This window comes from Petaurus breviceps, unplaced genomic scaffold, assembly GCF_028583685.1.
Source record: "Petaurus breviceps papuanus isolate PSGF00001 unplaced genomic scaffold, PetGlider_PUasm1.0 91133, whole genome shotgun sequence".
Taxonomy (NCBI): domain Eukaryota; kingdom Metazoa; phylum Chordata; class Mammalia; order Diprotodontia; family Petauridae; genus Petaurus; species Petaurus breviceps.
In genome coordinates, this window is record NW_027187419.1 from 50,590,321 (window position 1) to 50,601,179 (window position 10,859).

At 47.2% G+C, this 10,859-nt stretch overlaps 1 protein-coding gene across 1 annotated transcript in view; it reads left to right on the forward strand.

Moving 5' to 3' along the window:
* Positions 1-10,859, forward strand: part of LOC138155460 (beta-galactosidase-1-like protein 2) — a 54,978-nt gene extending 44,119 nt beyond the window's left edge. The window contains exons 13-19 of the mRNA XM_069080713.1: positions 1,320-1,466; positions 1,970-2,041; positions 2,402-2,480; positions 6,744-6,831; positions 7,157-7,268; positions 8,831-8,947; positions 9,618-10,859. Coding sequence (XP_068936814.1) covers positions 1,320-1,466; positions 1,970-2,041; positions 2,402-2,480; positions 6,744-6,831; positions 7,157-7,268; positions 8,831-8,947; positions 9,618-9,704 — 702 coding nt within the window. The 3' untranslated portion in view covers positions 9,705-10,859. The remainder of the gene's footprint in view (positions 1-1,319; positions 1,467-1,969; positions 2,042-2,401; positions 2,481-6,743; positions 6,832-7,156; positions 7,269-8,830; positions 8,948-9,617) is intronic.

A 10,859-nucleotide genomic window follows, 5' to 3' on the forward strand; every position in this document is an offset into this window, starting at 1 on the left:
CCTTCCTTCCTTCCTTCCTTCCTTCCTTCCTTCCTTCCTTCCTTCTTCCTTCCCTTCCTCCCTCCAACTTCCTCCCTCTCTCTCATCTTCCCTCTCTCCTTATTTCCATTCACTTGTCATCTCTAAGGTAATAATTCTCAAATTTACTTATCCAGTCTTAACCTCTGTGCTGACTTCCAGTATTATATCTCCACCTGCCTGTTGGACTCCTCTGAATGTTCCATAGGCATTTTAACTCATCAGGTCCAAAACCAACCTCCTTATTTTCCCCCTTAAACCTGTCCTTCTTCTAAACTTTTTTATTCCTGTCTAGAGTACCATTAATCTCTTAATCACCCAGGCTCACAAACTAGGAGTCATCCTCAAACACTCACCATCTCTCACTCCCCATATCCAACCTGTTGCCAAGTCCTGTTTATTTTAACATTTCTCATGTATCCTGCCTTCTTTCCTCTAACACTGGACCCTGGTGCAGGCCCTCATCACTCACCCCAGACCTGGTCTATTGCAATATGGACTTCAATCAGTCCTTCACTCAGCTGTCAAACTGATTTTCCTAAAACATAATTCTGAGCTCTTACTCAGTAGTCTCTGCTGGCTCCTTATTACCTTTGGGATCAAATATAAAACTCTCTGTATGGCAACCAGGCACTTTCTCTGGTTGTCCCCCATGCCAGGAAGTCTCTGCCTTGTCATCTCTGTCTCTTGCTGACCCCATGACTGGCTTCTTTGAATTCTCAGCTAAAATCCCACCTTCTACAAGAAACCTTTCCTCATCTCCCATAATTCTAGTGCCTTTTCTCTGTTGATTATTTCCAGTCTATCCAGTATGTAGCTTGTTTGTCCGTGGTTGTTTGCATGTTGTCTCCACCATTAGACTCTGAGCTCCTTGAGGGCAGGGGCTCTTTGCCTTCTTTGCACTCTCAGTGTTTACCACGGTGCTTTGCACGTATCAGGCTCTTGTTAAATGTTTGTTGACTGACAAATAGCTATTCCCCCAAAGCCATTGTTTCTTCTCTTTGAGTTTGTACCAGTGACCCCTCATTTCTGCAATGCACTCCCTCCTTTCCATTTCCTATCTCATCCTCCTATCTCTGCATGTTAGAATCTGCTCAGCCTTCCCCCTTGTGAGTTCATCTCACCCTCCTCCAATTGCCTTACTTCACTATATACATATCATGCCTTCCCCATAGAATATAATTATGCTCCTGGAGTACAGAGACTTTTTTTGTATCCTTGCACAGAATAGGCACTTAGATGTTTGTTGAATGAACAGATTTCACCCTCACTTTGTGTTCATCTCCTGCTTCCTTTCACAGCCGCTTGAGTGCGAGAAGCCTGTCAATATGGAGAATCTGTCAGTGAACCAAGGCAATGGCCAGTCCTATGGGTACATACTCTATGAGACTTCTATCTATGAGGGAGGCACTCTTTTCTCCAAGGACCACATTCGGGACCGGGCCCAGGTATGGGCCAGGAGACTGGCAAGGGAGGCAACTGCTGCCTGCTGAGAGCCTCTCTCTGCAACTGGGGTGGGTTTATAGATTGGCATCACTTCTCTTCAGTTTCCTTTTGGCCATGCCAAATAGTGATTCTCTTTTACCTTCAGCATTTGTTATTTTGCCTCCTTCTTTGATCATTCATTCATTCATTCATTTCATTTCATTCTCCATGATCCTTTTTTGGTGTTGGAGCCCAGAATTAGACCCATCAGTTTCTGACCACAGCTGAATAAAGTGGTAAGGGTGACCTTAGACATCCCAGAATTATATTTATATGAAAAAAGAGAAAGACCAGCATACTTTTCAGCTGTCAGTTTGTGGTCTACTCTGACCCGTCATTTCTTCTCAGCTTCTAACCTGACCTGATATACTTATAGATGACCTGAGAGCTTCTTTCTTTGCTTCTTAGCAGTAACATCTAATCCCTTTTGGGGAGCTTATCAGTGCTTCTGCTCCCTCTTTCCCAGGTGTTTGTGAACAAGATATACGTTGGATACATGGACTATGAATCTGAAGGACTGCCTATCCCTGAGAGTCAGGTTTGTAATCTCAGGGTCCAGCTTTGTGTGTTTTTTGCTTCTAATTGTCTTGTTGGACACCAAGCTCAAGTTGATATCATGTAGTTCTGTTCTCTGGCTGCTCAGATTGCACCATGTCCTAAGAAGTCAGTGGGAGGGGAGGAATGTTGTGGGAGACAGTAGGCTTATGGGAAGTGAGCATTGGGCAGCTGGGACTTGTGTTGGGTATGGCTCCCCCCACAAGGCAGCTGTGTTTGGCTCACTACCAGACATGGCTTTGTGAAGAGCTGGATCGCTGCACAGAAGAAGTCTGGAAGGATTGCTCCAGTGACATGGACGTTGAGGCCACGGAGTCATGGGGGGTTTGTGCATCTCTTATAGGGTCACCGAAAGCTGAGTATCCTGGTGGAGAATCGTGGTCGAGTCAACTATGGACAGATGCTCAATGAGCAGCGGAAAGGTGGGCTCTGAGAGATGCCAGGCCAGGGCGGGGAGGATGAGGAAGCCAGGCCAGGTGGGATAGAGCACCTCCCATCTAGTATCTGCTTCTGCTTCAAATGCAGAGAAGGGGAGCCTAGGGCCAGGCCGGTGAGGTTTGCCTTCTAAGGTTTCTGCCCTCAGACTGAAAAGGCACATGTGTAAATTCTTTCTCCCCATCAGCCAACCAGGGGAGAATGTGGCAGAGAATGGAATAACATTCTGGTTGATCTGGTCCCACCAGGTGGATTGCCAGTGTACTAGGCCAGAGAGATCAGCCTAGTCCTGGTCCCTATCCCAGTAGGCTTCAGATGTGACTGGGCAGACACAGCCCCAGATGTCTCCATGAACTAGTCTATGTGCAGCTTATCCAGGGCCTACTCCTGGAAAGCTTTCCCTGGTTCCTGGTAGCCTGTGAGGAATAGAGAAAGGATGAGGAAGCTTCTCAAGTGTGATCAGGCAGAACTTCAGGGATGTGAAAAAGAGCCAGATTTCTCAGCTAAAGGGAGAATTCTCCAAGACTGGAGAAGATGGCCATGGCTATTCTCTTCTCCCCATAAGCCCATGTTCTCTAAAGCAAGAAGATAGTATAAGCAAGGTTAGAGAAGTCCCCTCCCTGTTGGACCTTATTTTCTGTGGAAAGGTACGACTTCTTCAGATAGATTCAACAGAAAGAAATTGTGCCAAGCCAACCTCATTTCTGCTGTTGTTGTTTTAATGATGGTGGTGGGGTATTGCAAGTTTGAAACCCAGGAAAATGCCTTAGAAGTAGTAGTGCATCTTTCCTGCTGATGGGGCTTATGCTCCTAATTACAGAGATATGGGTCTGAGGAGGTAGACAGACAGAGACATTCTTATATTCTCCCTGTTTCCACTGTCCTCTCTTCTTTCACTCCCTGGGCATCTAGTGCTCAGTGCTACAGTTTGTAATTTATGTCCTTAACTAAATGTGCCCTTCTTCCTTCCGCAATTCTCACCTTCCACTATTAAATCTCATGGTTTCTCAGTGGCACTTGTATAGCGAGGTGGTGTAAGAAAGAGAACAATATTATTAAAGAAAGATAACCAACTTATAGATCTCCCTCCCCACCTCCCCCCCCTCACTTTCCAAAAGCTATTTGCATTTTAAAAAGAAGCTAGTTAAACCAAACGATTTTCAGGTTCATGGACTCTCAGATATTATACCACTTTGGGTAGGACATATCTCTTGGTCCATTGCCAGAGAAGTGGGGAATCCCAGCTGCCTTGAACCCACAGGGGTACAGAGATCCAGGGCTCTCATGAAGGGATTCCAAGCAGTTTTCTGCATTCTCAATGGTCCTGTCCTTCCCCTCCCCCTCTCATCCCTCAAGGGAAGTGTCCTTCCTTGCCCACCCCCTCCCACTCTTACCTCCTCTACTCCAGCTAAGTCTAGTGATTAATTTCCAGCTTCTGTAGGCTTCTTTGTCAGGCCCACCTAAGTTCTCTGAGGGTGGTAGCAATTTCATTATGTCTTTGTATCTTCAGTGCCTGGTACAGTGCGGTATAGATGCTTAATAAATGCTGATTGAATTGGATACTCCTGTGGGGTTACTGAGGGACCCTGAACACGGATGTGTGATTCTTTTTTTTGCTTTTTGGAGGGGAGGAAGGTAGCACAATTGGGGTTAAGTGACTTGCCCAAGGTCACACAGCTAGTTTTGTATTAAGTGTCTGAGGCTGGATTTGAACTCAGGTCCTCCTGACTCCAGGGCCAGTACTCTATTCGCTGCACCACCTAGCCGCCCCTGGATGTGTGATTCTTACAGTGAGGCCCAGAATGTCCCTCAGGACCTAACTCTACTATCCACAGACCTCTAGCTCCATTCCCCCCTCCCATTCTCATCTAGCTTCATTCTGTCCCATCTATTGGCTGCTTCCCTATTGTCTATAAACACGTTCATGTTCCCGCATCCTCAAAGAGCCCTCACCTGATCTGCCCAGTCCCACTGTTGGTAATTATCACCCCATAGATCTGAGAATGCTTTCTGTGGTGGGTGCTTCCATTCCCTCTCCTTTCAGTCTCTTCTTAACTCCTTATAATCTGGCTTCCGACCTCATCATTCAACCTGCTCTCGCTAAAGTTATCTTTTAATTGCTAAATCTAGTGGCCTCTTCTCGGTCCTCATCCTTCATCCTTTCTGCAGCTATTGATACTGTTGAGTACCCTTGTCTCCCTGGCATTTCTCTCTAGGTTTCTGGGACACCAGTCTCTCCTGGTTCTCCTTCTATCTATCTGAACTCTCCTCAGGCTTCTTTGCTGGATCTTCAGCCAGGTCACACCCACTGAGATGAGTATCCCTCAGGGGTCTGTCCTGGGGCCTCTCCTCCCTCTCTACTGCTTCACTTGGTGATTGAATTATCTCTATGGTGATGATTCTCAAATATACTTATTCAGGCCTACCCTCTTTGCTGACCTATAGTTATGTACCTCCAGCTGTCTGTTAGACATCTCAAACTTAAAGTCTTATAGACATCTTAAACTCAGCACATCCAAAACTCATCATCTTGCCCCCAAACTCCTGTCCCCCCTTCCAGACTTTCCTGCCCCCATCCTTTCAGTCCTCCAGGATCAAAACCTAGGTGCTCTCCTAGACTCACAATCTCTCACCCGCCTCCCCCATGTCTGGGTTGCTGCCATGGCCTGTTGATTTCACAGTTGCAGCCTTTCTCGGATATGCCCACTTCTCTCCTCCGACACTGCGACCACGCTAGTGCAGGCTGTCATGGCCTCATAATGGGACTAATGCAGTAGCGGTTGGTGGGTCTACCTCACTCCATTCCTCCCCCATTCAGCCACCAAGCTTTGCCTCCCTTTGCCCCCCATTCTCCTCATTAAACTGCAGTGTTTCCTTATTGCCTCCAGGATCAAATGTGGAATCACCTGTGTGGCATTCACGGCATTCGTACCCTGCCTCCCTCTACTTTTACAGTTTTCTTATGCCTCCCACATCCTTCCTGATCCTGCGACACTGGTCTTCTTGCTGTTTCCATTCTCCATCTCTGTCCTCCAGGCATTTTTTTTTCTGGCTATCCCTTCTTCCTGGAGTGCTTTTCCTCCTCCTTTCCACCTCCTGGCTTCCCTGATTCCTTCAAGTCCCAACCCAAATGCCATCTTCTGTGAGAAATCTTTCCCACCTTAATTCTGGTGCCTTCCTTCGGTTAATGATTTTGTATAGAGCTTATTTGTACATTGTTGTTTGCATATTGTCTCCCCCAATAGACAGTTAGCTCCTTGAGGACAGGGACTGTCTTTTGCCCTTCTTTGTGGCCTCTGCACTTAGGGTAGTGTTTGGCATGTAGTAGGTGTTTAATAAATGCTTATAGACTGACTGTCCCATGGAATGGCTTACCTGTTGAAGTGAAGGGATGATTTGCTCTTTTGGGAACTGAGAAGAATTGATTCATTTAAGGAAAATCCCCCAAACTTCCAGAGTTTCTGTCCTAATATCTGTCAGCATAGCTGACGTCTTTTCTGCACTACTCATTGAACTCTGTTCACTCATTCTCAATAATGGTTCATTTGGCATGGTTGTCCGCTCATGCAGCATGGTCTTCTGTTCATGGCTCGATAGATTTTCAGCCTCAGACATTGTCCATAATGTATTGTCCTACTAGCCATAGGACCTGGAAAGGATATTAAATATGATCTAGTTCAATTCTGTCATTTACAGATGAGGCCCAAGGTTATATAGGTCATAATTATCAGATTACTGGGAACCAAGGTCTTTTCTGGAGTTATCCTGAGTACCAAGATACCTTGTGTAGTCTGGCTTTGGCAATTTAGTGACCTGAATCCCTGAAGCTGGGCTGGGATCTTGAAAGCCTGTGGGATTCATAAATGTGGGCAAATGAGCAGGGCAAACACCCAGCCCCCTGGCTCCCCCTCCCTGCCAGAGGAAAGCAAAGAGGCATCCTCTGTTATCCCTGTAGGGTCCCCAAATAGGTCTAAACTGACTCCAAGAAGCAAAGCTTTACTAGCTCCCTAGGACGCAGGACCACATGGGGGCATTTCCCTGAATTTTGGCTTGCTCATTTCATGCTCACAGGCAGTCCTTCAGAGTTTGCCCTCAGAAGGAAAAAAACCACCCAAATAGTTTGCAGAAACCTTCTGTTCAGAGCCTTCTATGAAAGAAAACTTCTCAGCCTAGCCCCCATCTTCAGGTCTTTGGGACTCGGGAGCTATGCCAGCCCTGTTCATGCCCTCTCACTTCCCTGGCTTCTACAGGATTAATTGGTGATATCTATCTGAATGAAACCCCACTACGGAATTTCAAAATCTACAGCCTAGAGATGAAAGAAAACTTCTTCCAGAGGTATGTGCCAGCTCTTTGATCCCAAGACTGTGAAGGTTGTGGACAAAGACTACAGATTTAGCAATTAGCTAGTCCAGACTAGTCATTTTACAGATTAGAGAATTTAGGATTAGAGAGAAGGCAAAGTAATTAAGGTCATCAGGCTAGTAGGTTTCAAAAGTGGGACTAGAAGCTTTCCTGATACTGAGCCCAGGGCACTTTCCTTTATGCCACACTCACATCCATTTCTGTGTCCACGTTATTTAGCTGAGATCATAGAGAGGGGAAGGAATTTTCCATTGAGACTTGATCTTCCCTTCCCCTCATTTCTGGGTTCCTTCTGTAGTCTCTCCTCCATCAAGTGGAATCAGGTACCAGAGGAAGCCACAGGTCCAGCCTTCTTCCGAGGGACTCTTCAAGTTGATTCCATGGTTCTGGACACCTTCCTGAAGCTGGAGGTGGGTGAGCCGCTCTTCTTGATGAGGCTGCCCTTCCCAATGGGGTCCTTTAATCCCTGATGTCTTTGCTTTTAGGACAATTATTTTGTGCCCAGCTCAGGGAGGCACTCACCAAAATAAGGCCCTGACCCTGAGAAGTTCCCAATATGGCCTCCTTGGGGCATGGGGTGGGGGGGGAACTGGGCAAGTTCTGCAGAAACTGGGCTCTTAATTCATAGGTCTCTGGATTAAAAAATATAATTTTAAAATTATTTCAATAGTGATTAATGTTGTTTTATTCTGTAATCCTATGTGTTTTATTTTTATGCATTTAAAAACACAATTCTGATAAAGGATCCATTGGTTTCACCAGACTGCCAAAGGGATCTATGACATAAGAGAGATTAAGAACTGTTGCTCTAGAGGAGGCCTGTACAACCTGCCACCCATGGCTTGCCACATGCCAGAGGATTTCCTCTACATACAAAGGATGTTTTCCTCTACACTTTCTCAGGCTGCCCAAAACCCTTTGGCATTAGGCAAGCCCACCCGCAAGCCACTGGTTGTACAGGCCTACTCTAGAGGGTTGGGGCTCAGAGGGCTAAGAGAGAGGGGAAACCCCAACTTAGCAGCCATGGCTACCATGGCATTTGACGTCAGAGCCAAGGCTGTCTTCAATAGGGGCATAGGACATTTGGTATACACCACACTGGCACTATCATCTGTGTGCTGTGCTCATTCCTGGTGGTAAGCTGAATAGTACTAGCCCAGCAGGGGTAGGATAGTGTGTCCACAGTCATAACAGGATCACAGATAGTAAGGGCTTGCTTAATTCATGCCTCTCTCTCTCCCTCCCTCTCTCTCTCTCCCTCTTCTCTCTCTGTCTCTCTCTCTCTGTCTCTCTCTCTCTCTGTCTCTCTCTCTCTCTGTCTCTCTCTCTCTGTCTGTCTCTCTGTCTGTCTCTCTCTCTCTGTCTCTGTCTCTCTCTCTCTGTCTCTCTCTCTGTCTCTGTCTGTCTGTCTGTCTCTGTCTGTCTGTCTGTCTGTCTGTCTGTCTGTCTGTCTCTGTCTCTCTCTCTGTCTGTCTGTCTGTCTCTCTCTGTCTCTCTCTCTGTCTGTCTGTCTGTCTGTCTCTCTCCTTCTCCCTCTCTCTCTCTCTCTCTCTCTCTCTCTCTCTCTCTCTCTCTCTCTCTCTCTCTCTCTCTCTCACTCTCTCACTCTCTCACCCTCTCTCTCAGGCAATGGAGGATAAGTGACTTGCCCAGAGTCACACTGCTAGTGAACGTCTGAGTCATATTTGTCCTATATAAATGTCTATTTGAACTCGAGTCCTCCTGACTCCAGGGCCAGTGCCGTATCCACTGTCCGGCCTAGCTGCCCCAATCCACGCCTTTCTTTATTATCCTCAGGCCTGAGGGCAGAAGGGCAGAGCTCCAGAGATGTCCTGTATTGAACTTGGTCCTCCCACCTGCCAGGGGCATGGAGGACATAAGGACATTTAGGCCTTTGCAACTGTCCCCTTCTCTGCTGCTTTGCTTCTTTGTCCTACATAACTCTATATAACCTTTGACTTGTTACCTTCAGGGCTGGGTAAAGGGAGTGGTATTCATCAATGGCCGGAACCTTGGGCGCTTTTGGAGCATTGGTCCCCAGGAAACTCTCTACCTCCCAGGCCCCTGGCTGCACCCTGGAGACAATGAGGTGAGATCCCCACCAAGCTTCTCATGCCTTCACCTCTACCATTTCCTGCCTTAGCTTTCCCTCAGAAGTACAGCATAAGGCTAGAGTGGTGGCTAGCAAGTAAGGGGAACAGCTCTGGGGAACTCTGCTGCAGAGACCCAACTCAGGTGTAGGAAATACTATACTGGGAGGGGTTAAGTGGGTGGGCAGTCTCCAGCAGAGGTATGGCAGAGAAACATTTCCTTGCATGAAATGCAACAATTGCTTTTAGGTTTGAATGGGCAAAATCAGTTTGTTCTGGGCCTCTGCAAATGATGTGTGGGTGTTTGTCCTTGATTACCATTCTCTCCCTGCACCCCTAAACTTCCCATTACAATTCAGTTTTACAAAAAATGAACATTTGTGAATGCTGCAGCTCTCCCCATCCCAAACGGCATAGGGGCTGTCGGGGACTGAGACCAGGGTAGATTCTATAACTCCTCCCCCCACCCGTTCCTGCTGAAGACTGATTTTCCCTGAGCCCCCTCCAGTCTGCAACTCAGGAAAGGAAAGGGAAAGGAAGACTAAGGGAGGTGGGGTTAGTGTCCACTATGTGCCAGGCTCCGTGTGACGTACTTTACAAATGCCATCTCAAGAGACCAATGTTGGCTGTAGCTTCTGTCAGGCCCCAGCCCCTCTCTTTCTTTGCCAGGTCATTGTGTTTGAGGAACAGAAGTCAGGCACGATCATCCAGAGCATGGACACACCCTACCTGGGCCGGAGCCACTACATTGACTGAGCAGCCTGGCTCCATTTTACTCAGGAAGTTCCTGGCTGGGGCAGAGAAGGAGCTAGAGACCCTCTTCTCTCCAGAGACTCCAGATGCCTTTTCAGACATCCCTCTTACAGTGAGGGGATCTTCTTCAGTACTAGCTCTGGGGAGGAATTGCTCTCACCCATCACCTTGTGGCCTCCGGCCCAGCTGGAAGGAATGTAGAGGGAGGGGAGAATTGTCCTAGCTGCCATTATAGACTCAAACCCTTTCTTGGGTTGTTTTTGTCAGGGGTAGGTCTCATGCTTGCCCTGCCAGATTGTAGGTAAAGGGGAGAAACTTCCACCAGTGTGGAGTTGTTGAATCCCGTTATCCAGAATGGGCTGCTGTGGCTCTCTAGACTAGGTGCTGAGACCAGTAGGTAAGAAGACATTTAGCAAATCGAAGTCTCCATTCTCCAATCAGTTGGGACATGAATATCACTCTCTGTTTTAGCCCTAGTAACAATCTAATTTGAGCACTTCTCAAGGCAGAGCCTGCCACTGACTAGCGAGGAGCATTATATCTAGGTATTTCCCATCTGCTGAAGAAGTCACTGACAATTGGGGTGGGGCCCCCAAGGGTATATATACATAGTAGAGAAAACTGTTTGCAGGACATAAGACATTCTCTTCCCACCACAAAGCCCTAGAATAGGAGTGTAATGTGATTTGGGTAGAGAGGCCAAAGTATGGGGTGGTCAGGGAAGGAGGGCTCAGCCAATTTATGTGATTCCCCCCTCCCCATTAAAAAAAATGGATATGCCTATTTCAAGTTTTATTTAAACAGTAAAGGAAGCCCTTGTGGAAAGGGAAAGTAGACGTCCCGAGGTACCACTCTACCTGCAAGAAGAGGTCTTCACCTGGCATCACTCAGGGAATGTGGGACCACTCCAGAGGGGTCTCTGCCAGATCCCTACTACCTCTCCTCCCACAGACCACCCTTCTGACTCTCCTCGCCTGTCATCTCTTCCCAAATCCAAGCAGCAGAAGGGGCCTCAGGGGAAGAGGCCCACTCTGGCCCTCTCTTTCCTTTGGAAATTGTTTTCTTTTTCCACTGTTGCTGTTCTGGGAATGATGCCCAATGGGTTGGTTCAGTTGTGTCTGAATTGCAATAAAATCATTGCTTGAAGTTTTGTCTGAA